The following is a 12668-nucleotide window of genomic DNA, read 5'->3' as shown; positions in this document are numbered from 1 at the left end:
TCTGCCCTAGACAAACGGATGTATACTTGCTTATCTAAACCGCCTGGTTGTCAGGCAGAAACAATGAAGGTATATTTACATAAAAGGTAAACAAAGCCATCAAACTAACAACTGGGGGAGATAGCCTTTTAACTATAAAGACAGGAGAACTGAATCTCAAATAAAAAGGCAACTGGATCAGCTGATTGTATATAATATTACTGTATTATAAAAGTATATTGAGTAAGGTCTTTTGTGAAAGCCTGTGACAAACTGGTGATTAATAGCATTGTGAAATGTATGCATTAGTACTATATGAGCAATTATAGGTACTCACTGATATTACACTTTAAAAGTTGGTGACTAAACACAGGGAGAAAAAGGTTTTCATGAAGACAGGAGGGAAGGCAGCTATCTACCTGTCTCCAGTGTAAATTAAGCAGTGTGGAATCAAAACAATGGAAGCCAATTTACATATGAATCAGCAGGAGAATAGAGACCACACCCCCAGGAAGCATTCCTGCCTCTTGAAGGAGGGCCAATGAACATTGGGAAGACAGCATGGCATCTACACGCCAGCAGGAGAGAGAAGTTTTGTCTAGGCTTACTTTTCACAGAATACATTTCAAAGGTTTACTGGACTAAAAAAAGAAAGGGGAGAGAATCCCATAGTTGTCCATCACTTGGGGGATTCAGGGGGCTGGAGCTCTTGAAATCACAGAACGTTGGATCCTTCAACCAAGGATGTTGAAGTCTCTGGGAATTGAATATAGGAGAGAAACCTGCTTAGACAAAGATTATAACTTGCTGACATTAAATACATCTTAGAAATGTATTTTTACTTTTGTTTGCTTGTAACCTTTTCTGTCTTTACTACTTATTCTTGGTATCACTTAATCCTACATCCTTTTATTAAATAAACTTGTTTCAGCTTTATTATAAATCAATTCAGTGCTGTGATTGAACTAAGAATGTTTGTCAAACCCCAGTCAAATGAATATGCTGCTGTTACTGTCTACTTAAAGGAGTAGAGAACATAATTTCTGTGACTGTTCCATGAGAAGGATGGATACTGCAGGGAGACATCTCTGGCAAGCTAAAGAGATGGGGTTCACTGTTGGTTTACCTGCAAGGCAAGGTTTGGACTAGTAGAGTCATGAGGAGTTTACTTGCAAGGAAGACAAGCTAGTATGTCAGGGCAGTTGTCACACAGCTTAGCAGTAACAAAACTCTCACTTGCAGAGGTTGGGGGGGGGGGTGTTTAACAATAAAAAACAGTTGCCCACCTTTTCATAACTGTTGCTCTTCAAGATGCCTTGCTCATGTCCATTCCATTCTAGCTATGTGCGCGCCCACCTGTGCGGTCGTTGGAGATTTTTGCCTTAGCGGTATCCATAGGCCCAGTTGTGGCGCCCCCTCGAGTGCCACACTCATGCATTGGTATATCAGGCACCGCCGGCCCTACGTTCTCTCAGTTCCTTCTTGCCGACAACTCCGACAGAGGGGCAGGAGGGCGGGGAATGGAATGGACTTGAGCAACACATCTCGAAGAACAACAGTTATGAAAAAGGTGGGTAACTGTTTTTTCTTCTTCAAGTGCTTCTCATGTTTATTCCATTCTAGGTGACTCTCAAGCAGTATCAATGGAGGCAAGCTTGGAGTTCACGGTCTTGCAGCACTGCTCTGCCTAAGCCAGTGTTGTCTCAAGCTTGCTAGGTAAGTGCATAATGAGACACGAACATGTGGACAGATGACCAGGTAGTGGCTCTACAGATATCTTGGATTGGTATCTGTGGCAGGAAGGCCGCTGATGATGCTTGTGCCCTAGCTGAGTGTGCCATCACGATCGCCAGTGGAAGCACTTTTGCCAGCTCATAGCAGTAGTGGATGCAGGCCATGATCCAAGATGAAATCCTCTGAGCAGACATTGGGTGACCTTTCATTCTGTCTGCCACTGCAACGAACAACTGCATTGACTTATAGAAAGGCGTTGTTCTCTCTCTGTAGAAGGCCAGTGCCCTCCTGACATCCAGGGTGCGTAGCCTGCACTCCTCATCTGATGCATGAGGCTTTGGAAAGAAGACGGGCAAGTATATGTCCTAGCCAGTATGAAACTAGGAAACTGGGAAACAACCCTGGTCAGAAATGCTGGGTGTGGTCGCAGCTGGACCTTATCCTTGTAGAAAACTCTGAAGTAAGCACCCTGATCTCGGACACCCTGCGGGCTGATGTTATCACGACCAGGAATGAGACCTTCCAGGAGAGAAGCAGGAGAGAGCAGGAAGCCAGAGGCTTAAATGGAGACTCCATGTGCCTCAACAGCATGAGATTCAGGTCCCTGGTGGGGGGTGGAGGAGATGGGATATCAGACCTGTGCGCAGAGATGCTCCAAACCTTTCCAAAACTGTGCCGTCATGTTGTGAGCAAAGATTGACCTGCCTTGGAACGTAGGAGGAAAACCCGAGATAGTGGCCAGGTGGACCTTGATAGATGACAGGGACAAACCTCGGAGTTTGAGATGCAACAGTTAATCCAGGATATCTTGCAGCAGGGCCTGCTTGGCCTGAATACATCATTCCAAAGGTCCAGCACGTGAATCTTTTCCATTTGGCCAGGTAAGTCGCTACCGAGCAAGACCTGCTGGACACGGGCCGAGCATACCCATTCATCCACGCTTAGCCATGCAGTAGCCAAGCCGTCAAGTGCAGCACCACCAGTTTCAGATGCAAAAGGCTACCGTGGTTCTGTGACAGCAGATCCGGCCAGAGGGGCAGCTGCAGTGTGGCAGCCATCGAAAGGCTCAGCAATGTGCCAAACCAGTGCTGGCGAGGCCACGCAGGGGTTATTAGGATAATTTTCACCCCATCTTGTCTGATCTTCACAAGGACTCTGTGAATCAACTGCACTGGCAGGAAGACATACAGGAGTGCTCCCGACCATGGAATGAGAAAGGCGTCTGACAGGGAGCCTCAGTCCACTCCCCAGATCAAACAGAACTACTTACCACTAACTACAATAAACAAACTATTTACAAGACCCTAAGGCTCGAAGTGAGAAGAGACGAAACCTCTAGACCTTGCTATGCAAGGAAAGGTGCTCCAACTAACCACCACAGGCAGTAAGAAGGAACTGAGAGGGCATAGGGCCTGCGGTGCCTGATATACCGACGCATGAGCGTGGCACTGAAGGGGGTGCCACAGCTAGCCCTATGGATACCGCTAAGGCAATTATATCCAACGACCACGCACATGGGCACACACACACACCTAGAATGGAATCGACATGAGCAAGCACTCGAAGAAGAACTCACAATTCTGGGAACCTCTGCCGATTGTCCAATTGGCAGACAGTTTTGGAGAAATTTGGGACTGGAGGGTGTTGCGTTCACTCTGCAAAAAAGTAACTGGGTGGAAGAAGCCAAGGTGTGACTTGCATGCTTGTAAGACTGGCTGGCAGTGTCAGGACTCAGACACAGAAGCATAGCATTTAAGGTATGCAGAAGCATAGCATTTAAGGGCAGGCAGTGATACAAGCCCTTACAACCCCAAATGTTACAAAAGGTAGTAATTTTAAGAGGGTTCTTCTGCATCATGCCCTTCAGAAAGAGAAAAGGGTCAAAATAACAAGGCTATTGAAATAATTAACTATTGGGAGAGAGGGAGAACAGTGTGTGAGGAGAACTCATTTAACCTGTGGCATAGAGGTTAGGCATCCAGCCAGGACTGGTGACATTAACTTAATACACCGGTGACATTAACTTACTGCACTATCTGACTTGAGAGTGCTGAGGTGGTGCAGTTCAATCCCTCAAGAGTGCTGGAATGGGGAACCAGGCTCAGGAGCAGGAAAATGGTCAGTGGAAACCACTGCTGAAAGAGGTGGTAGGGACTGCTTCATTTGCAAGGTCCCCAAGCTTCCCTGGCACTGAAGAGTTCCTGGAATTAGCAGTATTGTCTTACAGGAGACTAATGAAATAGGGCTTTCTTCCAAGGGTGGAGGAGTCAGCAACTGCACTCACCCATAGCAGTAATGAGTGGGGGTGGTTGGAGATGGGCAACAGCTGTGCAAAAGACAGACATTGAATCAGTTTAAAGAAGTCTTCAATCAAACTGCCTCTAAAACCATGAGGAAGGAAAACACTGTTGTATATAGGATGGACTACAGATAAGAATTGTATGCAGTGGAGGAAGCAGGTGAACAAATAGGAACAAAATAGTTATGCATGGGAGAGATGTGTAATTAGCATCAATGTATGCAAAAACAGTGTATCCCACACCAGCATAGTGTGGGTCTTTGTTCCTCTCTGATACCTGGCTCATAACAGTTTAAAAGTCTACTGCTGCTACCAACTAATTAAGTTATTCCTTTCACTTAAGTGGTAGAGACCTTTCTTCCCTGGAGTTCTCAAGTTCAAACCCCAATTAGCCTAAATGGGATCATTGCAACAGCATATTTCCTGTTTTCATATATGAAACTCATTCTGATATTTCATGACATACCTTTTTTTTTTCCCTCCAAACCACCCACCTCAGTAGTTTATCAGTAATTTCCGATGGCTGCAAAGAGCAGAAGTGACTACTGAATCCTAACACATTTTGATAAAGAATATATCCAAGCAGTCCAACTTTATATCTGTATTACAGAATACACAGTAAAATTTCAACATATTCCTTTTAGCTACTGTTAAGGTCAATTTTATATACAGGCCCAGTTAAACTTACTAAGTTTGGGTACAGGTTGCGTATCCCAAAACTGGTATTTACGTTTGGTTGCTTCATCAATGTTCTTTGCTGGTCCCTGGCATGCTGAGAGCAGCTCCATAGCTCTCTGAATGTCTTGCAGCTTCTGCATTGGAATGGCTGGATTCTATACAGAGAGACAACAGGGGAGAGAGGCTTGTTTACTACATACACACTGAAAAAGTAGTGCACTCACCATATTCATGTCACTTGCTTCAATGATATTTTGATAGCATTTTGTATATTTGCTCCCACCTTAAGTGAGGCACTGCCAAGGAGCTCAGGCCCAACATGTAGGTTTTGTTGGGGGAAAAACAATTTTATAAACTTCCATTGTTTTAAAAGTAGTTTAATTATTTTTAAACATCCTCAAAATAGTTTGTTTACATTTAATAAAGAACTTACAGTGTTTGTAGCACAAGCACTGCAGCATTATGCTACTGTATGAGGACCACAGTGTGAAGCTAACCATTCTTTTTTCCACCACTCCATCCGAACAAAGTTGAAATGGTAAAACAGAGTAAACTGCTAAAAGCAAAGCTGACTTTTAAAATTCCCTCAGGTTTAACAATCTAATGTGTTATTAGTAATGCACATAAGGTCATTTAAGATAGATAGATAGATAGATAGATACTGTAAAACATCACTTAAAAAAGTCAGCACTATTCCATATTTCTGTTATGCTATACTGCTACATATTTCAATGTTTACTGAGGGTCTGTCAGATGTTCTTTTGATTAATTCTTGCTTTACTTTTCAGTGTACAGAATATGCATGTGTTATAAGTCCATTCTGCCCAGTGCTACAGCTAATGTTGTTTTGTAGATGTTAGCAAAGCTTCAAAACGAAGGAAGCATTTAAGAGTAAAGATAAAATAAACTAAAATTCTAATTAAAGAGGAAAGAGACTTTTACAGAACCATCTCCCCACCCAGACAGCCTAAAAGCTAGGGCTAAACTTTCCTAACTTTGGTGGTTAAAACTAGGCATCTAAATCCTCATTTCAGAGATAAAGCTGAGCACCCACAGCTTCAATAAGAATTTTGCCCATGTAGCGTATACAGACAGCAAACCAGTGATAGGCACAGTGAGTTATAAATCTGAAGGGATATTTCTATTTTTGTTTTTCTTAAGAAAAAGTACCTTCCTGGAGCAGATTTGGGAGTTTTGCCATCAACTTCAGGAGGGACAGGATTTCACCCCAGGTTTTCTCCAAGGCAAAAGATAAATTCTTTAGATTAGATTACATATATTATTTAAAGTGTTCTATCCCAACTGTTGAATATACAAGCTCCCTGCTTCTCAGTTCCATATTAATTTGTCATCCTTTCATTATTTTACTTCCTTTCTAGGACTCATCTAGAGAAAAACACCACAAGCTACAACTAATATGGACAAGCAGCAGGCTTCAGTACCATCCATCTCAAAGGCAGATCTACTGCATATAGTTTAAGAACTTTCAACTTAAAAAAAGCCTGTATGTCTTAACATTTAATATATATTTTTATCCTCTAAACATTATGCACTTTCTCTAGTTAACTGAAGTACTGCAAGATTTTCCTGTGAAAATAATACTATGAACATATTAATAAAACTGTTCTCTGGCCTGAAAGGTCAGTGCATTAACATTTATTTACTTATGGGCTTTGGGTCACCCAGTTATGTCAACACTGTTACAGCAAGAAAAAAAAAAAAAAGCCTATTTCTAGATCCAAATCATAGTGACATGGATCAGTGTTCTCAACTAAAGATCAATATATATAGTTCCCATTGGTCTAGTATGAAGGTTTCTAAGGAAGTAGAGAGATTTTTAATGCTTACCAGTACACGGACTAATCAAATATCAATTCTGATGTGTCAATATTAGTATTTTGGATTTATTTTATTTTAGCAGTGTAAGCAGTTCCACTCACCACTGTAGCACCCCTTTGGTATCAGAAAGTGGCAGTGTGAGTAGGGGAGGACCCCTCTTGACCACTTCTTTAGCCTTGCAATGGCCTCTCTCTCCTCTGATACTCTCTCTGTATGTCTCCTATGACCCAGCTCTCTGGCCAGGTGATCTGTTAAGTTCAGTTCTTTCCCCTTATGGGGTAACAAAGTCCAACTACAGAATCTACACCATTATCCAAGCAAAAGATCTTCCTGCTCCCCTCAGGCTACACTGACGTTCCCTGTTCTTCACCCCTACTACTGGGGACTGCAGATTTATTTGCTCCTTTGGCTGAGCACTGCCTCCCAGGTCTTTTTCCCTGGGAGCCTTTCTTCCTAGCAGGTTTGCCCTCTGCCAACCTTTCTACTCTAGCAGCTTCTTTCAGGGTCTTCCCTGCTTCTTACAAGCTCTATCTCAGGGCCTCTCAAAGGAATCCAACCTGTTCCTTGTGGTTTTCTCCAGCCTGCCTTCACTAGGCCCTTCCCAAAGAGAGGGGGTTCCCTAGGCTCCTCTCTCCTGGGTTTCTTCTTTCACCGAGTTCTCAATCCTCTCTATGTAGTTCTCTCTGAGCCTTTCATAGCTTAGATCACTAATTGTAATTGAGCCACCAGATCAGTATAAGCTGGGGGTTAACTGCTAAAGTCACAGGCGAGGCTGAGCCCAACTCCCCTTGACAGGCTAGCCAGCCTGTTAATAGGGGATCATTATTCTATTTCTATGCCAATAATAAATGACCATTATAAATAAGGTATCTGTCCACATAATATAGAAGAGAAGGGGGAAAAGGTATATATCATTCTGACGTTAAGCATGACTAGTCTATGGTTGATGGTCCTTCTTCCCAAGAGAGAAGGGTTCTTCACTCCTTGCAACTAATTCAGAGATAGGTATGTGGTATGAAATTTGTTTCCAGTGTCTCTTCATTTCTCCAAATAAAGAAGGAAAATTTTCTGAAAAAACACACGTAAGCTGGAAAGCAATATCTACTTTCTCAATTTAGAGCAAGTTCCTGCAGTTAAGAGGGACTGGCTAAACTCTCTGGAGGAATGGCACAAAGACTGAAAGAAGAAAGCAAAATGTACAATTTTATGTGATCCAAGGGAAATTTATCTGATATATAGAGGGAGCTGGTGGCCTTTTCTGCATAAAGTGAAGCTTTGTCAGTGCCTAGAATCCTCCCTTATGGCACAGGAGGAGTTGTGGAGGAGGTTCATTCTGTTACATGTGCAGATATGCTGAACAGATGAGGAACTAGTTGGAAAGAATAGGGAATCAGTGACATTTTGAAGCGTATTGATATCACACTTCCTTTTGAGCCTTAATGACTTTTTTTGGTGAGACTGTTACTGGGGGCAGTTTATGTATTATACAAAATTAGGGTGACCAGATAGCAAGTGTGGAAAATCGGGATGGGGGTGGAGGGTAATAGGTGTCTATATAAGAAAAAAAACCCAAATATTGGGACTGTCCCTATAAAATCAGGACATCTGGTCACCCTATCCAAAATCCAAGTAGCCACCTGTAATTGATGGAATAAATGGGACAAAATTGGAAGAGGGCTACCATAAGGCAACTGTAACCATAAGTTCAATTACCGGACTATTCCATTTAAGGTGTTCCATCATTTAGAAAATGTCTCTAACTACTACTTACTATCTAGATAGTTGTTTAAATGCCATTATCCTCAAGTCTGACATTTTAAAAAACACAGAAAACAGCTGTGGAAATGTCTGTGATTAGAACAAACATTGATAATACTTTAAGACAAACAGATTGTGGACAAAGACCATCCTGAACTAGAACATGGACAGGGCTTACTTACAGCAAAGAGACTATGTCCAGTTTTGCTTGGCAAGTGAAGACAGAACAAAGATGTGGGCTATGGAGTGGAATTACCAATACAGAATATACACACTGTACTTTACGTTTACACCTCAAAACAGGTATTTTTGGTTTTTGCCTTTGCTCACACATGTATTAGTTCTTTGTGGCTCTCCATTTGTCTATTTGGGGGGTGGGGGGAAGACTGCCTTTTGCCACTCTCCTTGTCTGTGTTCTATGACATTTCCTCCTGCTGCTTTGTTTCTTTGTGTTCGCACATACTGCAGGCTGCAAAATAAAAGACTACAAAGTTAATTCCACATTGTAGCCTGCAACAGACACAGAGTACAAGGATAGACATGCTGTTTGTAGGCTAGAGGCGCAAAATGCAAAGATAAGATTTCAGAAAGCAAGGCGAGCTGTGTAAGGACTGCTACATATATGCCTAGACAGCAACCGCTGGGAAGTAAAAGGCCTCTCTTCAGTACAAAAGTTCCCAGATGGCACCTTTTGTGATGACAATATTCTGTCAATGCAGAGAGTTTGAAAACTGAGTTTCATGCAAACATGCTGTCATGAATAGTTAGTAAAGGGTTAAAAATAGTACCTGGTAGGCACCTGACCTGAGGACCAATCAGGGAAGAGAATTTGAAATTTCTAGGAGGGAACTTTTTCCCTCTGATCCTGTGTGTTTTGTCTTTGGCCGTTTGGAGTTACAAGAGTCTAGATGTTTTAATCAAGTCTCTATCAGCTTTCACCTTTCTGAACTAATTTCTTCTAGTCAAGATAGTGCACTATCTTGCATTAGAAAGATACTTTGTGTCCTTACCTAATAATCCTATGCTTGCAATTCTGTGTGTTTGTTATTGATTATTCTTAATTCTGCTTGTACTGGTTGTACTGAGAAGGAGAGGGGATTCTCTCCAGAACTTAGCAAGGTTATACCCTATGAGTGTCCAGCTTGGACTCATAGAGATTCTGTATTTTCTTGTTTTTCTTTTAATAAATTATTTCTATACAGATTTGATTAAATCCCTTCTACTGTGGATATAGGGGGAGGGGCTAGACATTCTCTCTCGGTGATTCACAGAGTTGAATCGGTGTGTATCTCTCCACAGTGGCTAGGAGAGAGGGAGGGGGGGAAGTGGGCTGCTTCCCTGTGTGTAGAGATTCAAGGAGTTTGAATCAAGGTATCTCTCTCTCTGGAGCAGGCTGGAGAGAGGGAAGAGAGGGGAGGGGGAAGGTTCCTCCTCTGTGAGTTGATCTGTGTTCCCAGGGAGTGTCTTTGAAGGGAGACAGGGGGAAAACAGGGGTGTCCCGGCCCACGTAATTGACCGAGGTGGTGGCAGCAAAGGGGAGACCTACCCTAGGATTTTGGGGTGGGGGGGAGACATGCGGGTCCTCACTTTGAAACCCCCCAGTTTTAAGTGAGGGTAGACTCTGACACATGCCCTTTCCTATATGTATTTGCGCCACTAGGATATTAAACAAGATATTTTCCATGTCACATTTACAGAATGAATTCATACTACAAATGAGAGACCAGAGCATTCAAAAATATTTACAAACAAAGATATAACGCAATCATTAGCTGCATAGGGTTAGGAAGAAACTCACCCCACAGGCATGTTATTGCTTAATTATCCAGTTATAGGGGTTTTATACCTTCCTATTCAACATTTTCATCAATGAGCTGGAAGTAAATGTAAAAATTACTGCTGATTAATACTCGTGGACGATGCATAGATTGGTGGAGTGGTAAATAATGATGAGGATAGGGCAGTTGTACCAAGTGCTCCAGTTTGCTCTGTAAATTGGACAAAACACATTTTTAATTTTAATAGGAATTATTTTCAGGGATTTCTATGGCCTTGTGTTACACAAGGGCTCAGACTACATGATCACAATGGTCTCTTCTGGCCTTGGAATCTATGAATATAGCCAAATGCAAAGTTATACATCTAGGAATAAGGAATGCAGGCCATACCTATAGAATGGAGGAGGGGAAACTGTATTACAGAAAATTGTGACTCTGAAAAGGATTTAGAGATCACAGTGGACATGCAACTTAACACGAGGTTCCAGTGTGATGCTGTACAAAAAGGGTGAATGTAATCCTTGGGTCTATAAACAGGGAACTAGTAAGTAGAGATAGGGAGGTTATATTGACTCTGTTTACAGCACTGGTGAGACTAAGAATACAAAACTGCATATAGTTCTGGTGCCCCTATTTTAAAAAGGAGGTTGAAAAATTGGAAAGGATGTAGAATTATGCCGGGGTCTGAGACTTGATGCTGCAGGTTTGTTTTTTTTTGCAATGCAGACATACCCTAACAGCCCCAAAGTCCCAGTGAAATAAAATATTGCCAGATCCACCACATATTTTACTTAGGCAAATCCCCAACTAAAACCAGTCAGAGCTTCACCTAAATAGTTATGCAAGATCAGTTCAGAACTCAGAAACTTAATCCTCATTATCTACAGGACAGGAAAGAGTTTTCTGATTTTGGGGAAAACTGGCAGCAATGTCTTTGTACTGATTAAACCTATTCAGAATTGCTGCTAGTCCCACATAAATTATATTATTTGCTCTTAAAAGCTGTGGTCCACGCTGGTAGCTCAATAACCTTAGTCTGTCTTCAAGTCCCCCTTGGCTGTAGTTGTCTTTGTATTCACAAATACAAATGCCTAGCAGAACAGGATTCCTGTAAATTTCAACACCCTGTTTGCTCATGAGAACAGCGAAGGTAGGCATAGGGAGAGTCAATAGGGAAGTGCTTTATGGACACTGTAGGTCAGCAAAAAATAATACAATGTGGGGGGAGGAAGGTAGGTTATTTTGTTTTTACTAGTTTCACCCTGAAGTCTAATTTTTAAATGTAGACTATGTTGCAGCCCTGCACAGTTCAAGAGGACATTTTTAAGTAGCATATTAAAATTGCAGCCATCCATATCTCTGGTCTTTTAAACTTTTAAAGTTCACTGGAATATTTATAAATGTGTTTATAAAACAGGCAGAATGGAAGGAGAAATCTGAGTAACTACAGTTTATCCCGCTGTGATTATGGGACACCAACCATCTGACTCAATTACTTAGCCTAAACGTTTTTCCAAGTCAGAAATGACAACAGTACCTTCCTGTAAATGAAAAACCATGACAGTTCTAAGATAGTGGTACTTCTCAGATCCTGGAAATGGCCTTCAGCCTCATTACGTGCCTGAGATGAGTAGTTATATCATGACCACGTGCCTTGCTATACACTATTCCCCTACATAAAGAATGTACTGAATTTAAGAACCTGCATGTTCCGATATACAAAGCTTACTCACATTTATTTGCAGGCAGAAAATTTAAAATGCACCTATGGGAGCTAGGTACCCAACTTCTATAGGAAAACTAATGTGAGTTGGGCACCTAAATGTTGCCAGCCTCAGAATACAACATGTTACTACTGGGAACCCACCTGCATCAAAAAGTTCAAAAGGTCAAATGTGTCAGTCAAAAGAGGAAAAAGTCATAGGAGACTGATAGTCTTGTATTCCTGTGGTCTCCTGACTGCTGAAGCTGCTTACATTGCTGTCCCATCTCATCATCCACCTTCAGCCCCCACCCTCACCTAAACCCAACAGCACTCTCAGATGATCCTGTATGTTTACCTTAGAGGAAAGGCACACAATACCCATCTCAGCTAAAATACCTGCAAACTCCTTTAAGAGTGAAACAAATGCCAAAGGTCACAGTATAACTTATAAATCTCAAGAATCACAAATAAGGAGAAACACACATTTTTCCATGACTAGTAAAGAAAATTAATATTGCTCAGCACTTGACCAGCTTGACAGTCCAAAACAGCTCAGAAATCTAGCTAGAAAAGCTCCATTTACTTACTACTTGTGTGGACAGGAACAGAGCTGGTGAATGCAAAGGCAAGTGAAATGGGTACCTGTATGTTGAATCTGAAATTAAGGCCTCTTGTTTTAATCACTAGAGGTTTGGAGAGGGGCTTTTTATTAACATATATATTTAAATAAAAATCAAATCTCACATGCTATTTACAATAAAAATGGCTACAAACATAGTGGAATTAGCGAGGCTTTGTCCCTGTGGTGACCATCATATCATCAGGTGTTTTAGTGAGCATAAGTAAACAACATATCATACCTGTAGCATAATGTGACCCAGTCTACATTTGCCAAAGA

General features: G+C 41.7%; 1 protein-coding gene across 5 annotated transcripts in view; it reads right to left on the bottom strand.

Moving 5' to 3' along the window:
• The window catches only part of NMT2 (N-myristoyltransferase 2), a 52758-nt gene that overhangs the window by 23373 nt on the left and 16717 nt on the right, over positions 1-12668 (bottom strand). For 3 of the 5 annotated variants that reach the window (XM_039522497.1, XM_039522495.1, XM_039522498.1), the window contains exon 3: positions 4701-4845. In XM_039522497.1, coding sequence (XP_039378431.1) covers positions 4701-4830 — 130 coding nt within the window. In that variant the 5' untranslated portion in view covers positions 4831-4845. Of the gene's footprint in view, positions 1-4700; positions 4846-5860; positions 6079-12668 lie in introns of those variants that run through there. The other 2 variants (XM_039522499.1, XM_039522496.1) reach the window with 2 other exon arrangements.

Source organism: Mauremys reevesii, linkage group 2, assembly GCF_016161935.1.
Source record: "Mauremys reevesii isolate NIE-2019 linkage group 2, ASM1616193v1, whole genome shotgun sequence".
Lineage (NCBI taxonomy): Eukaryota > Metazoa > Chordata > Testudines > Geoemydidae > Mauremys > Mauremys reevesii.
This window is presented reverse-complemented; position numbering and strand designations above follow the sequence as displayed.